Here is a 16848-nt window from a genome sequence, read left to right as displayed (position 1 = left end):
ACTTGTCATGGAGGGTGTTTCAGAGTCTGGGGAGAGCGGGGGTGGGTGGGGAGGAAGGTGAGGGCAGGCAGGGGTGAGAATTATTTTAGAAATGACAGTGGGAGCCAGCGTAGCTCATCGGGGACAAGGGAGGTGGGGAGGGTGGGAGGGGCCAGGAGCAGCAGCGACCCCTCAAACAGACACACTCTCTGAGTGAGGACTGCCTCGTGGAGTCACGCGGTCCACCCGCACCCCAGACCATTCAGCCCATCGGTGGTCAGGGGGTGTCATCGCTTGAAGCCCTGCCGAGCTGAAAGCTCCCACCTCCGTGTAAGGCAGGTCGGTACGCACAGCGAACTCTCCGCGTCCCTGCCGCACGGTCCTGCATGGGAATCATCGCGGAGAGGCCTCCGGCCCCCGGTCCGCTGCTGCCGGAGGCGATCGTGTCCATGGTCCTGGGGCGGCAGGGGTCTGTGGGTCTGCACTGCGGACAGACTGACCATCTGTTCCCCTTGCAGGAAGTTCACCACGTCCTGGAAGATCCCAGACAGCAAAGGCTGCAGGAAGTGCATCGCAGGTAAGGAAGGAGGGTCTCGTCGGCTGGGATGGACCCGCCAGCAGATCCCACAGCCGATTCCAGCTACCCCGCACTTCCAGACGTTAACCCCCGGATCAGATCCCAGCCTGTCACCCTCCCTGGGAATCTGTTATTCTATATAAACACCCTGAATACCCGGATCAGATCCCAGTCTGTAACCCTCCCCAGGAATCTGTTATTCTATATATAAACCCCCTGAATACTCGGATCAGATCCCAGCCTGTCACCCTCCCCCAGGAATCTGTTATTCTATAAATAAACCCCCTGAATACCTGGATCAGATCCCAGACTGTCACCCTCCCTGGGAATCTGTTATTCTATATAAACACCCTGAATACCCGGATCAGATCCCAGTCTGTAACCCTCCCCCAGGAATCTGTTATTCTATATATAAACCCCCTGAATACTCGGATCAGATCCCAGCCTGTCACCCACTCCCGGGGATCTGTTATTCTATATATAAACACCCTGAATACCCGGATCAGATCCCAGCCTGTAACCCTCCCCCAGGAATCTGTTATTCTATATATAAACACCCTGAATACCCGGTTCAGATCCCAGCATGTAACCCTCCCCCAGGAATCTGTTATTCTACATAAACACCCTGAATACCCAGATCAGATCCCAGTCTGTAACCCTCCCCCAGGAATCTGTTATTCTACGTAAATACCCTGAATACCCGGATCAGATCCCAGCCTGTCACCCTCCCTGGGAATCTGTTATTCTATATATAAACCCCCTGAATACCTGGATCAGATCCCAGCCTGTAACCCTCCCCCAGGAATCTGTTATTCTATATATAAACCCCCTGAATACCTGGATCAGATCCCAGTCTGTCACCCTCCCTGGGAATCTGTTATTCTATATATAAACCCCCTGAATACCTGGATCAGATCCCAGTCTGTCACCCTCCCTGGGAATCTGTTATTCTATATATAAACCCCCTGAATACCTGGATCAGATCCCAGTCTGTCACCTTCCCCAGGAATCTGTTATTCTATATATAAACCCCCTGAATACCTGGATCAGATCCCAGCCTGTAACCCTCCCCCAGGAATCTGTTATTCTACGTAAAAATCCTGAATACCTGGATCAGATCCCAGCCTGTAACCCTCCCCCAGGAATCTGTTATTCTACGTAAATATCCTGAATACCTGGATCAGATTCCAGCCTAACCCTCCCCCAGGAATCTGTTATTCTATATATAAACCCCCTGAATACCTGGATCAGATCCCAGTCTGTCACCTTCCCCAGGAATCTGTTATTCTATATATAAACACCCTGAATACCCGGATCAGATCCCAGTCTGTAACCCTCCCTGGGAATCTGTTATTCTATATATAAACCCCCTGAATACCTGGATCAGATCCCAGCCTGTAACCCTCCCCCAGGAATCTGTTATTCTACGTAAAAATCCTGAATACCTGGATCAGATCCCAGCCTGTAACCCTCCCCCAGGAATCTGTTATTCTATATATAAACCCCCTGAATACCTGGATCAGATCCCAGTCTGTCACCCTCCCTGGGAATCTGTTATTCTATATATAAAACCCCCTGAATACCTGGATCAGATCCCAGTCTGTCACCCTCCCTGGGAATCTGTTATTCTATATATAAACCCCCTGAATACCTGGATCAGATCCCAGTCTGTCACCTTCCCCAGGAATCTGTTATTCTATATATAAACACCCTGAATACCCGGATCAGATCCCAGTCTGTAACCCTCCCTGGGAATCTGTTATTCTATATATAAACCCCCTGAATACCTGGATCAGATCCCAGCCTGTAACCCTCCCCCAGGAATCTGTTATTCTACGTAAATATCCTGAATACCTGGATCAGATCCCAGTCTGTCACCCTCCCCCAGGAATCTGTTATTCTACGTAAATATCCTGAATACCTGGATCAGATTCCAGCCTAACCCTCCCCCAGGAATCTGTTATTCTATATATAAACCCCCAGGTAAATCTCTTCATTAGATCCTAGTTTGTAACCCACCCCTTGGAATCTGTTATTCAATATATTACCTCCAGGAAAATCCCTGGAGCAGATCCCAGCTTGTAACCCACCTCCAGGGATCTGTTATTTTATATATAAACCTCCTGAACAGCAGGTTTAGATCCCAGCCCATAACCCACCCCTGGGAATCTGTTGTTATATATGTAAATCCCTGGATTAGATCCCGGCCTCTAACCTACTCCTGGGGATCTGTTATTCTATATATATAAATCTCTGAGCCCCTGGATTGGTTTCCCACTGCCCCTCTCCAAACTCACTGATGTCTGACACTAAGCAGTGGTCGGACCGCGGCTTTGCTTGCTGAGAGCTGAGGGTTTCTGTCTCTCTCTGTCGCCAGTGAGGAATCCGTACACGGACGCCACCTTCCTCTGCGGGGCCCTGGAGAACGCCGTCATACTGATGCAGTGGTACGAGCCCTCGCAAAAGTTCCTGCTGATCAAGGTGTGCTTTCCGAGGGGGCGAGTTACTGAGGCCTCCAGCTTGCCGGCTGCAGGGGTGGGTGGGTATGTGGTTTGACGGAACTGGGCTCCCCCCAGAGACTGGAGCTGGAAGAGAGGGAGGGAGCGCCGCGCTGCGGGAGGGACAGTAGGGAAGGATCGTTGAGCTGTGGGAGGGGTGACTAGGAGGGAGCTCCAAGCTGTGGGAGGGTAGGCGAGGAGGAGGAGGCGCTGCCGTGCGGGAGAGGCAGCAGGGAGAGCGCGGTGTGTTATGGAAAGTTCTCGATTAGTAAGGGCGCCAAAGGTTACGGAGAGAATAAATCAGCCTTGATAAACTGACAGAGCAGACTCGATGGGCCGAATGGCCTGATTCTGCTCCTGTGTCTTATGGTCAGCCAGGAGGGGTGGCGAGGATGGAGCGCGTGCCGAGGGAGGGGGGTGGAGGAGGTTCTCACTGTGGGAGGAGGGGCAGCGCTGAACAGTCGATGTCTCTCAGGCGAGGTGTTAATCTAGAGATGAAGATGAACTTTGTCACACGTACATCAAAGCATACCGTGAAGTGCGTCGTTTGCGTTAGCGAACAAAGCAGTCTGAGGATTTGCTGGGGACAGCCCACGAGAGTGTCGCCATGTTTCTAGCACCAACATAGCAGAGAAACATAGAAAACCTACAGCACAATACAGGCCCTTCGGCCCACAAAGCTGTGCCGAACACGTCCCTACCATAGAACTACATAGGCTTTACCCGTAGCCCTCTATTTTTCTAAGCTCCATGTAGCCATCCAGGAGTCTCTTAAAAGACCCTATCATACCCACCTCCACCACCGTCGCTGGCAGCCCATTCCACACACTCACCACTCTCTGCGTAAAAAAACTTACCCCGATGTCTCCTCTGTACCTACTTCCAAGCATCTTAAAACTATGCCTTCTCGTGTTAGCCATTTCAGCCCTGGGGAAAAGCCTCCGACTATCCACACGATCAATGCCTCTCATCATCTTGTACACCTCTATCAAGTCATCTCTCGTTCTCCATTGCTCCAAGGAGAAAAGGCCAAGTTCACTCAACCTGTTTTCATAAGGCATGCTCCCCAACCCAGGCAATATCCTTGTAAATCTCCTCTGCACTCTCTATAGTATCCACATCCTTCCTGTAGTGAGGTGACCAGAACTGAGCACAGTACTCCAAGTGGGGTCAGACCAGGGTCCTGTATAGCTGCAACATTACCTCTCGGCTCTTAAACTCAATCCCATGATTGATGAAGGCCAATACACCATACGCCTTCCTAACCACAGAGTCAACCTGCACAGCTGCTTTGAGTGTCCTATGGACTCGGACCCCAAGATCCCTCTGATCCTCCACACTGCCAAGAGTCTTACCATTAATATTATATTCAGCCATCATATTTGACCTACCAAAATGAACCACCACACTTATCTGGGTTGAACTCCATCTGCCACCTCTCAGCCCAGTTTTGCATCCTATCAATGTCCCGCTGTAACCTCTGACAGCCCTCCACACTATCCACAACACCCCCAACCTTTGCGTCATCAGCAAACTTACTAACCCATCCCTCCACTTCCTCATCCACAACTTACTGGGCCTTACTAACCCATACATCTTTGGACTGTGAGAGGAAACCGAGGCACCTGGGGGAAACCCACTCGGTCACGGGGAGAGCGTACAAACGCCTCATGGACAGCAGTGGGGATCGAACCCGAAGGATGCCACTGATAATCTTTACGCTAGCCGCTACTCAACTGTCCCACAGCTGCAATTAGCTGCACATGGTTATATCTGGTAATTAGGGTAATTACTTTGCGTTAATTATGCAGCCAGGAATTATATTCCCGAGTTGCTATTGAGAAGCGGAGTTGGGAGGTCCTGTCGCAGCTGGACCAGGCATCGGTGACAAGTAACATGAGAGATTCTGCAGGCGCTGGAAATCCAGAGCAACACACACAAAATGCTGGAGGAACTCAGCAGGCCGGGCGGCGTCCATGGAAACTGATAAAAAGCCGATGTTTTGGGCTGAGTTCCTTCTTCAGGACCGAGAAGGAAGGGGGGGGGAGGAGGGGAAGGAGGATATCTGGTGGGTGGGAAAGGTAAAGGGCTGGTAAAAGAGGAGGAGGGTGGATCGTAGGAGAAAGGGAAGGAGGAGGGGATCCGGGGGAGGTGAGAAGAGGTGAAAAAAGGTCAGAGTGGGGAATAGAGGAAGAGTTGTGGGGTGGGGGGAACTTACTTACCGGAAGGAGAAATCAGTATTCATGCCATCGGATCAGAGGATACCCAGACGATCATGAGGTGTCGCTCCTCCACCCTGAGGGTGGCCTCATCTTGGCACAATAGCAGGCCGTGGATCGGCACTTCGGAATAGGAATTAAAGTGCTTGGCCACCAGGAATTCCTGCTCGTGGCAGATGGAGCGGAGTTGCTCGACGAAGCGGTTCCCCCCACCCCCCCCAACTTGGGACGGGTCAACCGATAGGGAGGAGGCCGCGCGTCGGGAGCCCCGGCCCGGCCGATTCGCAGGTGAGGTGTTGCCTCGCCCAGTGTGTCTCCCAGCTAGAGGGGGGACGGCGTTTCACTGGAAAGGGGACGGAAGAGATCGATGAGCGAGTTACTGGATCTGGGGGGGGGGGGGAGGGTGGCGAGGAGAAGCTGAATAAGATGGGGCTGGGACGTAGGCGGATGAGTGTTGGATCTGGAAGTCAGGAATGAGGCAGGAAGCTGATTTATTTATTGAGCTACCATGTAGAACAGGCCCTACCAGCCCAGCAATTCCCCCCGCCTCGATTTAACCCTAGCCTACTCCCCAGTGACCAATTTCCCTACCAACCGGTACGTCTTTGGATTCCGGGAGGAAACCAGAGCGCCCAGGGGGAAACCACATGCAGTTCGCAGGGAGAGAACATACAAACTCCGCCGGAATTGAACTCCAAACTCTGACCCCCGCCCCCCCCCGAGCTGGAATAGCGCTTCTAACCACTAACGCTGCTGACAACATGGAGTTAACAACAATTTGTCTGCAGATTTTAGAACGGGCTTATTTATATTGTTTTTATTGAGGAAATTATTGATTCACCACACACTGAATTCCAAAGAAGCAAAGGGCGTGAAGCACAAAAGAACTGTTAGTTCGTTTAAAGTGGAATGGCTGAATGGCTAGCTGTTAAAATGAATACCTCTCTGTATAAAATTCGGTGCGCACGTGTTGTCACTGGGCAAAAAATTGCACAGCGCAAGAATTTTTGCGCACACTGGTCATTACAGATTAGAGGGAGCATTAGTCGCCACAAGGACGGAGGGTCTCGGCCCGAAACGTTGACTGCTCGTTTCCACAGATGCTGTCCGACCTGCTGAGTTCCTCCAGCTTGTTGTACGGGTCGTGACATACAGAACTCTAAGATTGGTTTTCCTGCAGCCGTGCTCAGCGAATCTATAGAATAGTAACTGTAAACAGGACCCATGAAAGTTCAACCAGGGTGCAGAAGACCACAAACTGTGCAAATGCAAATATAAATAAACAGCAATAAATGACGAGAGCGTGAGATGAAGAGTCCTTCAAGTGAGATCATTGGTTGTGGGAAGACCAGAAGTAGAATGAGTGTAGTTAACCTCTTTTGTTCAGGAGCCTGATGGTTGAGGGGTAGTAACTGTTCCTGAACCTGGTGGTGCGAGTCCTGAGGCTCCTGTACCTTCTACCTGATGGTTGAGGGGTAGTAACTGTTCCTGAACCTGGTGGTGCGAGTCCTGAGGCTCCTGTACCTTCTACCTGATGGTTGAGGGGTAGTAACTGTTCCTGAACATGGTGGTGCGAGTCCTGAGGCTCTTGTACCGTATACCTGACGGCAGCAGCGAGAAGAGAGCGCGGCCTGGGTGGTGGGGGTCCCTGACGATGGATGCTGCTTTCCTATGTCAGTGTTTCATGTGCTCAGTGATGTACTGGGTCGAATCCACTATCTTTTGTTGGATTTTCCGTTCAAAGCCATTGGTGTTCCCGTACCAGGCCATGATGCAGCCAGTCAATACACCAGTAATTATGGAGGCCAGGCAGCATCTATGGAAAAGAGTAAACAGTCGACGTTTCGGGCTGGGACTCTTATCAGGACTGGAGAAAAAGATGAAAAGATAACTGACTTTTCATCTTTTTTTTCCCAGTCCTCATGAAGGGTCTCTGCCAAAAACGTCAACTCTTTACTCTTCTCCACAGACTCTGCCTGACCTGCTGAGTTCCTCCAGCATTTTGTGTGTGTGTTGCTTTGGATTTCCAGCGTCTGCGGACTTTCCCGTGTTGGTGACACGAGTATTTATTATTGATATGTTGTATATTGGACATGTCGTATCATTGTGCGATTGCCTTATTGGATACAATGGGAAAGGCACAGTGGCATACTGGTCGGCGCCAGCAATCACCGGCCGGGGTCCGGTTCCTGCCAGGAGTTTGTATGTTGTACGAAACCCACGTGGGTTTCCTCCGGGTGCTCTGGTTTCCTCCCACGTTCCAAAGTCATACGGGTCAGGGTTAGTGGGTTGCGGGCGTGCTACATCGGCGCCGGAAGCACGGCGCCACTCGCGGGCTGCCCCCAGCACATCCTCAGACTGCGTCGGTCAATGACGCAAACAACGGGTTCCACTGCGTGTGACAAATACAGCTCATCTTCAGATCTCTGGACGTTTGTTACTAATCATGTGTTCAACAATTGAATTGTTATCAGTAGTTATTTTTACTAATGTCATATTTGCAATTATTACTAGACATAATTAATAAGTAATTGTATTGTTAATTATTAGAGATCAGTGGGGAAACAGTTACAATGAGCTGCCAGTTTATTATAGGATGGGTTAGCAGGCTGGAGGGCCTGAATGGCCTCACTCTGTTGCTGGCTATTGTCCTACCGCATTCCTGCAGTGAGCCAGCCCTCTCTTCCTTTCAGCAATTCAGCCTGAGCCTGCCGAACCCTCTGCACATCTTCGAGCTGCTGGTGTTCCCGGACGAGGAGTACCCCCGGGTGTGCCTGGGCGTTCGCGCCCCCACACTCCCCAGCCAGGTCCTGCAGTTCGAGACGGTCCAGCTCATGTCCTCCGGAACTCTCCTTCGCCACTCACGGCCAGGTGGGCGGCGCCGGCTTGCGCTGGGGTCGGAGTCGGAGGGCCGGCCGGTGGGGGGGGGGACGCCTCTCACTCCTTCGCCAAGTGGAGTGACCGCCTAGCTCAGCCTTACTTACTTACTTTATTGTCACCAAACAATTGATACTAGGGCGTACAATCATCACAGCGATATTTGATTCTGCGCTTCGCGCTCCCTGAAGTTCAAATCGAAGTAAATATAATAAAAATTTTAATTATAAATCATAATTAGAAAAGGGTAAGTAAGGTAGTGCAAGTCAGGTCCGGATATTTGGAAGGTACGGCCCAGATCCGGGTCAGGATCCGTTCCGCAGTCTTATCATAGTTGGAAAGAAGCTGTTCCCAAATCTGGCCGTACGAATCTTCATGCTCCTGAACCTTCTCTCGGAGGGAAGAGGGACAAAAAGTGTGTTGGCTGGGTGGGTCGTGTCCTTGATTATCCCGGCAGCACTGCTCCGACAGCGTGCGGTGTAAAGTGAGTCCAAGGATGGAAGATTGGTTTGTGTGATGTGCTGGGCTGTGTTCACGATCTTCTGCAGCTTCTTCCGGTCTTGGACAGGACAACTTCCATACCAGGATGTGATACACCCTAGAAGAATGCTTTCTACGGTGCATCTATAAAAATTAGTGAGGGTTTTAGGGGACAGGCCACATTTCTTCAGTTTTCTCAGGAAGTAAAGGTGCTGGTGGGCCTTCTTGGCAGTGGACTCTGCTCGGTTAGACCAAGTCAGGCCATTTGTGATATTCACCCCGAGGAATTTAAAGCTTTTGACCTGTTCCACCTGCGCACCACAGATATAGATGGGGTCATACGGTCCGCTACTCCTTCTGAAGTCAACAACCAATTCCTTTGTCTTGCTGATGTTGAGGGATAGGTTATTGTCTTCTCACCATGCCACCAGGTTCTTAATTTCCTCTCTGTACTCAGACTCATCATTACCCAAGATACGGCCTACAATTGTGGTGTCATCAGCAAACTTATATATTGAGTTTGATGGAAACTTGGCTACACGATCATGGGTGTACAGTGAGTACAGCAGGGGGCTGAGTACACAGCCTTGTGGGGCACCGGTGCTCAGAGTGATTGTAGAGGAGAGCTTGTCCCCTATTTTTACAGCCTGGGTCCTGTCTGTGAGGAAGTTGAAGATCCAACTGCAGATCTGAGGGCTGAGACCGAGGGTCTGGAGCTTAGGAATCAGTTTATTTGGAATGATCAAAGTTGAGTTTATTGTCGAATGCATCACGGCTCACAAACAAGCCCTTCAGCCCACAATACTAACCCTTTAACCTACTCCAACATTCAATCTAATGTCCATCATCAGAGATCCCCACCATCCGGGGCGGGCCACGTTCTCCCAGCTCCCATCGGGAGCTTGAAGTCCCACACCTCCAGGTTCTGAAACAGCTCCCACATAGCCCTGCATCTTTATTTCACCCTCATGCCCATCTGAGAGTCACTGAAATGTCCCAAATGTAGCTGCTTCTACCACCACCCCAGCAGCAGATCCCACATACACTGTGTGTGTGTGTGTGTGTGTGTGTGTGTGTGTGTGTGTGTGTGTGTGTGTGTGTGTGTGTGAGAGTGTGTGTGTGTGAGAGTGTGTGTGTGTGAGTGTGTGTGTGTGAGTGTGAGAGTGTGTGTGTGTGAGTGTGTGTGTGTGTGTGTGTATAAAAAGAAACACCTACCCCTCACCTACCTCCACCACTATGCTTTTCACCAAAGACCTCACAATTATGTCCCTCCAGATTAGCCACTTCCGCACTGGGAATAGCTCCCTGGCTGTCCACGTGATCATCTTGTACCTCTGTCGGGTGATGAAAATCTGTAAAAATTGCGATGAAAAGCCTCCTTGCAGCCGCGTCACATCCTCCAATTTCCCTCCTCCCGCTCCCTCAGTAGCCGGACTCTTCCCATCCCTTTGGAGTTCAAGACCCCCTCAGACCCAATGCAAAAATGAGGTTTGTGTGTGTGCGTGCGCCCGCCCCATGTCGGCTACCCCGCAGAGTGTTATACGGCCAGCTACCTCGTGGTCGACACTCAGCTGGAGAGTCGAAGAAGTGCTATAAGGATCAGATGAAGTGTGCTTTAAGGAAGTGCAAGATCGGACTGGAGGACGTTGCTGCTGACCGTATCACTTGGCGACGGCTGTGTAGGGTCGTGGTTCATATTCTGGAGATGGAAAGAACAACCAGAGGAGAGCCAGGAGAAATGCAGCCATGGTTGCCATCACCACCACCACCACCACCACATATACATGTCCCACCTGCAATAGAGCTTGTGGGTCTGGGTTAGGACTGTATAGTCACCAAAGATCTCACCGTTAAAGGAGTGGGCGTCGTCATCGGATGGACAACCGAAGAAGTGTGCATTCTGTTGCTGTAGCCCGTCCATTACAAATTTGTATGTTCTGCGTTCAGAGATACTCTTCTGCACACCGCTGTTGTAACACGTGATTATTCGAGTTACCGTCACCTTCCTGTCAGCTTGAACCAGCCTGACCTCTCTCATTGGCAAGGCACTGAACTGCCACTCTCTGGATGTCTTTTGTTTCTCATGCCATTCTCTGCAAACTCTAGAGGCTGTTGTGCGTGAAAGTACTGGGAGATTCTAAGATCCTCAAACCACCCCATCTGGCACCAACAATCACTCCACGGTCAAAGTCACTTGGATCACATTTCTTCCCCCATTCTGATGTTTGGCCTGAACTTCGTGACCGTGCCGACGTGCTTTGATGCATTGAGTTGCCGCCACGTGATTGGCTGATCTGATGCTTGCATTAACAAGCAGGCGTACCTGATGAGGTAGCCAGTGAATGAATATCTGTGGGTGACAGGGAAGTGGGGCTTTGCTGAGGGAGTGGGGTCTGGGGAAGTACTGATCTTACGGACAGTGCAGTTTGACTACTTTCTCTCCGCCGTTTTTTTTTTGCAGAGACGTCCCTACTGAACGCAACTCATGTATCTCAGCTCGACAGGGACAATGTTCTGGTCTGCATCGACAGTAAGTGCTTCACATCGCTGACTGCTCGGACTGGTACCGTTACTGGGAATGCCTTTACATTATCCCTGGCCAGGGACAGTTAAATAAAATACAGAATATCCCTTTAAGCATACTCACCGTAAAGAATGAAGCTCCCTCCACACCATCCCATCACACACTCCCGGGGTCAGACACAGAGTGAATCTCCCTCCACACCGTCCCATCACACACTCCCAGGGTCAAATAGAGAGTGAAGCTCCCTCCACACCGTCCCATCACACACTCCCGGGGTCAGACACAGAGTGAAGCTCCCTCCACACCGTCCCATCACACACTCCCGGGGTCAGACACAGAATGAAACCCCCTCCACACCGTCCCATCACACACTCTCGGGGTCAGACACAGAGTGAAGCCCTCTCCACACCGTCCCATCACACACTCCCGGGGTCAGACACAGAGTGAAGCCCCCTCCACACCGTCCCATCACACACTCCCGGGGTCAGACACAGAGTGAAGCTCCCTCCACACCGTCCCATCACACACTCCCGGGGTCAGACACAGAGTAAAACCCCCTCCACATCGTCCCATCACACACTCCCGGGGTCAGACACAGAGTGAAGCCTCCTCCACACCGTCCCATCACACACTCCCGGGGTCAGACACAGAGTGAATCCCCCTCCTCACCGTCCCATCACACACTCCCGGGATCAGACACGGAGTGAATCTCCCTCCACACCATCCCATCACACACTCCCGGGGTCAGACACAGAGTGAAGCTCCCTCCACATCGTCCTATCACACACTCCCGGGGTCAGACACAGAGTGAAGCCCCCTCCACACCGTCCCATCACACACTCCCGGGGTCAGACACAGAGTGAGGCTCTCTCCACACCATCCCATCACACACTCCCGGGGTCAGACACAGAGTGAAGCTCCCTCCGCACCGTCCCATCACACACTCCCGGGGTCAGACACAGAGTGAATCTCCCTCCGCACCGTCCCATCACACACTCCCGGGGTCAGACACAGAGTGAATCTCCCTCCGCACCGTCCCATCACACACTCCCGTGGTCAGACACAGAGTGAAGCTCCCTCCACACCGTCCCATCACACACTCCCGGGGTCAGACACAGAGTGAATCTCCCTCCACACCGTCCCATCACACACTCCCGTGGTCAGACACAGAGTGAATCTCCCTCCGCACAGTCCCATCACACACTCCCGGGGTCAGACACAGAGTGAATCTCCCTCCACACCGTCCCATCACACACTCCCGTGGTCAGACACAGAGTGAAGCTCCCTCCACACCATCCCATCACACACTCCCGGGGTCAGACACAGAGTGAAGCTCCCTCCGCACCGTCCCATCACACACTCCCGGGGTCAGACACAGAGTGAAGCTCCCTCCGCACCGTCCCATCACACACTCCCGGGGTCAGACACAGAGTGAATCTCCCTCCACACCGTCCCATCACACACTCCCGTGGTCAGACACAGAGTGAAGCTCCCTCCACACCATCCCATCACACATTCCCGGGGTCAGACACAGAGTGAAGCTCCCTCCACACTGTCCCATCACACACTCCCGGGGTCAGACACAGAGTGATGCTAAATTTGTGCTGCCCCAACAGTCACCCCCTAGATCCCTCGACATAAAGGCAGCACACTATATCAATTAACACAGTGTACAATTTCTCCTGAACTGTGGTGTCAAACACTCCCACAGCACAGTTTAAGATCCAGGTTTACTTATCGCATGTATGTCGAAAGATACAGTGGAATGTGGTGTTTGTGCCAAGAAAGTGCAAAGCTCCCCTGTGGTTCCAGTACAATTGTGTGGGATGGTCGGAGTCTCCGTATGCCCCGGTATCAGGTGGGATTGTGTTGTTCTCCCGCAGACTGTGTGAAGATTGTGAACTTGCAGGGAGAGAAGAGCCACAGGACGACGGCGGACCTGAGCTTCCAGTTCTTCGTCCAGACAGTGGGTGAGTTCGTGTGGGCAGCGTGCAACTTGCCCCCCATCCTCCGCTGAGGGCTGTTGCCTACTGCTGTTGGAGGAGTTCGCGGGCCGAGTGCAACTTTTTGTTCTGCAATCTCTGTCCCGCGGGGGGGTGGGGGGGGGGATATAATCCTACTATTATCGGTGGATGCTGCTGCAGTTCAAGTGTTTTGGATCAGTTTTATTTCTCACCTGCACGTCAGAACTTACAAGTCTGTTAGACACATGGGTTATGGCCAGAGGGAAAATGGGAGGAGCCACTTGACACCGTAGCGCAAAGCTGCTTATTAAGTGCATCAAAAGTGAATCTTAGAAAAATCCACGAAAATAGCAAAAGGAAAACTGCCAATATCTACAAAAAGGCATCGAACAGAAAACATAATAACAGCTCCAAACTTTGTCCCGTGTGAACACCTGGCAGCCCCGATCTCTCTCTCCCCTACCGAGAGCAATGAGCCCTGTTTAGGCACCAGGACGCACCATCTTTAATTACCAACAAAGTTAACTTCAGACTGCACAGGAATCAGACTGTGATGCACCCCACAATGTAGTTACAACCGTATCACACAACAAACAGAACTATCTGGAATACAGTATGCAATCAACATAGACACATCCTCAGTACTAAACAAATTGAATATTCTGCCATGTATGGCAGGAAAGCCACCGTACTGCCAAAACCAGCACATCAGCTTTGTTTCGGACCCATTTCGCGGAATATACTGGGGAGGACATTGAACTCCGCGCACTCAGAGCAAAGATGGCAGAATGATGTTTGCGTGTACGTGTGTCTGTAAGGAGTGCGCTTACTGTCGCACAACGAAATGCGTCAATGACTTAACACGGCCCAAGGGTCACCCAAGCTTCTGGTGCCGGCATACATACCAACAGCTTACTAACCGGTACGTCGTTGGAACATGGGAGGAAACCGGAGCACTGGCAGGAAACCCACGCGGTCATGTACAGGACCCCGGCGGGAATCGAACCCAGGTCGCTGGCGCTGTAAAGCATTTCGCCACTTCCCGTTCATTTCACAACTCCTCCCCCCTGCCCCCCACTACATCCCTGCACCAGGAATAATCCTCCTCTTGTCGGCAGACTCTGCTGCAGTTCGGGAACCGTCCCCACTAACTCCTGCCGCTTGTTCTCAGCTTCCTGCCCGGTCTTTAATGGCTGCGGCGATCCAGCCTCGAGGCAGAGGTCGGACTGAGTGTCAAAGGGAGAAGGGTAAGGGCAGGGACAGGAGGGCACGCTGACTGACTGGTCTCCATTGTGCAGTTTGTCTGCAGGACAGTGTGCTGGCGTTTTGGAGACATGGAATGCAAGGACAGAGCCTCCACACAAACGAGGTACAGTACCAGTGGGGCCAGGTCTGTCGCTGTGTAACACCAGGGTAAGGTACCGGTGGGGACGGGTCCGTCGCTGTGTGACACCGGGGTACGGTACCGGTGGGGATGGGTCTGTTGCTGTGTGACACCGGGGTACGGTACCGGTGGGGACGGGTCTGTCGCTGTGTGACACCGGGGTACGGTACCGGTGGGGACGGGTCCGTCGCTGTGACACCGGGGTGCGGTACCGGTGGGGACGGGAACACTGGGGTACGGTACCGGTGGGGCCAGGACTGTCGCTGTGTGACACCAGGGTAAGGTACCGGTGGGGACGGGTCTGTCGCTGTGTGACACCGTGGTACGGTACCGGTGGGGACGGGTCTGTCGCTGTGTGACACCGGGGTACGGTACCTGTGGGGGACAGGTCTGTCACTGTGTCACACCGGGGTATGGTACCGGTGGGGACGGGTCTGTCACTGTGTGACACCGGGGTATGGTACCGGTGGGGACGGGTCTGTCACTGTATAACACCGGGGTATGGTACCGGTGGGGATGGGTCCGTCGCTGTGTAACACCGGGGTACGGTACTGGTGGGGACGAGAACACCAGGGTATGGTACCGGTGGGGACGGGTCCGTCACTGTGTAACACCGGGGTACGGTACCGGTGGGGACGGGTCCGTCGCTGTGTAACACCGGGGTACGGTACCGGCGGGGACGGGTCTGTCACTGTGTAACACCGGGGTACGGTACCGGTGGGGATGGGTCCGTCACTGTGTAACACTGGAGTACGGTACCGGTGGGGATGGGTCTGTCGCTGTGTAACACCGGGGTACGGTACCGGTGGGGATGGGTCCGTCACTGTGTAACACTGGAGTACGGTACCGGTGGGGACGGGTCTGTCACTGTGTAACATCGGGGTACGGTACCGGTGGGGACGGGTCCGTCACTGTGTAACACCGGGGTACGGTACCGGTGGGGACGGGTCCGTCGCTGTGTAACACCGGGGTACGGTACCGGCGGGGACGGGTCTGTCACTGTGTAACACCGGGTTACGGTACCGGTGGGGATGGGTCCGTCACTGTGTAACACTGGAGTACGGTACCGGTGGGGATGGGTCTGTCGCTGTGTGACACCGGGGTACGGTACCGGTGGGGACGGGTCTGTCGCTGTGTAACACCGGGTTACGGTATCGGTGGGGACGGGTTGGGCGCTGTGTGACACCGGGGTACGGTACCGGTGGGGACGGGTCTGTCGCTGTGTAACACCGGGTTACGGTATCGGTGGGGACGGGTTGGGCGCTGTGTGACACTGGGGTATGGTACCGGTGGGGACGGGTCCGTCGCTGTGTGACACTGGGGTATGGTACCGGTGGGGATGGGTCTGTCACTGTGTGACACCAGGGTATGGTACTGGTGGGGACATGTCTGTCACTCTGTAACCACAATTGATTCGATGTGTCCTTTTACAGATAACTCAGGAGATCACGGATGAAACTCGGAAGTTCCGTGTACTGGGCACCCAACGGTGAGACTTGAGTGTGAGAGCGACAAAGCGCGCACATCCTCCTATGCCCCATCTATCCGTAGCTCATTCTGGCCCTTTCACCCCTCCCTGTGTCTGTAACCCACTCCAGCCCCTACTCTCCCCATCTCTGTAACCCCCTCCGGTCCCTACACTTCTCCCTGTCTCTGTAACTCCCTCTGACTCCTAAAACCCTCCCCATCTCTGTAACCCCCTCCTGCCCCTACACCCTTCTCTGTGCCTGTAACTCCCTCTGGCCCCTACACCCCACCATGTCTCTGTGACACCCTCAGGTCCCTAAATCCTTTCCTCTCTGTAATAAAATGCGATATTCCTGTTGTCGGGGCACTCTCCCCCCTACGCCACATCCATCCATGCCCGATAATTCCATTCAATCTGATTGGATTCCCCCATCAGATGGCCATTTAAACCACGGATCACCCGGAGTCCGTGTGCCGGTCCAAACCGCCATGTCTGCTGTGTCTGAGTGATTTGGACAGAGGGTGGTGGCGAGGCTCTTTCCGAGGGCTAGCAGGGGCCAGAGGGGCCAAGTGGCCTGCAACTTCTCTCGGATGATTGTGTGCTGTTGTTTGGTGACGCTGTCTTCCTTTGCCGCCTGCAGGGATATTATCTTGGAGAGCACGCCCACCGATCACCCGGAGGCACACAGTAACCTCTACATCCTGACGGGGCACGAAAGCAGCTACTGAGCCCGCCAGGCGGGGAAGTGGGGCTCGAACCCACCCCCACCCAGCCACACTCTGTACAATTCAGGAGAGAACCCCATGGAGTTTGCAGGAGATTGTTGTTAATTATTATTTAAGTGGAATTGTATAATAAAAGTTTCATTTTAATCAGAA

At 52.9% G+C, this 16848-nt stretch overlaps 1 protein-coding gene across 1 annotated transcript; it reads left to right on the top strand.

The window, feature by feature from the left end:
• The first annotated feature begins 365 nt into the window (after window positions 1-365).
• LOC140717585 (mitogen-activated protein kinase kinase kinase kinase 5-like) lies at window positions 366-16848 on the top strand. Its single transcript, XM_073031159.1, has 9 exons — window positions 366-448; window positions 498-556; window positions 2934-3037; window positions 7967-8144; window positions 11092-11160; window positions 13038-13124; window positions 14417-14487; window positions 15936-15991; window positions 16611-16848. The coding sequence occupies exons 1-9, from the start codon at window positions 366-368 to the stop codon at window positions 16696-16698; spliced, it is 795 nt and encodes a 264-aa protein (XP_072887260.1). The 3' UTR covers window positions 16699-16848.

The sequence above is a fragment of the Hemitrygon akajei genome, chromosome 28 (genome assembly GCF_048418815.1).
Source record: "Hemitrygon akajei chromosome 28, sHemAka1.3, whole genome shotgun sequence".
Lineage (NCBI taxonomy): Eukaryota > Metazoa > Chordata > Chondrichthyes > Myliobatiformes > Dasyatidae > Hemitrygon > Hemitrygon akajei.
This window is presented reverse-complemented; position numbering and strand designations above follow the sequence as displayed.

Bases quoted from the DNA above. Each gene is read 5' to 3' on its own strand.
- LOC140717585 (XM_073031159.1), top strand. From the start codon at position 366: ATGGGAATCATCGCGGAGAGGCCTCCGGCCCCCGGTCCGCTGCTGCCG. The intron at 11,161-13,037 runs GTAAGTGCTTCA...GTTCTCCCGCAG, and splicing joins TGTTCTGGTCTGCATCGACA to ACTGTGTGAAGATTGTGAAC. The intron at 15,992-16,610 runs GTGAGACTTGAG...TGCCGCCTGCAG, and splicing joins CGTGTACTGGGCACCCAACG to GGATATTATCTTGGAGAGCA.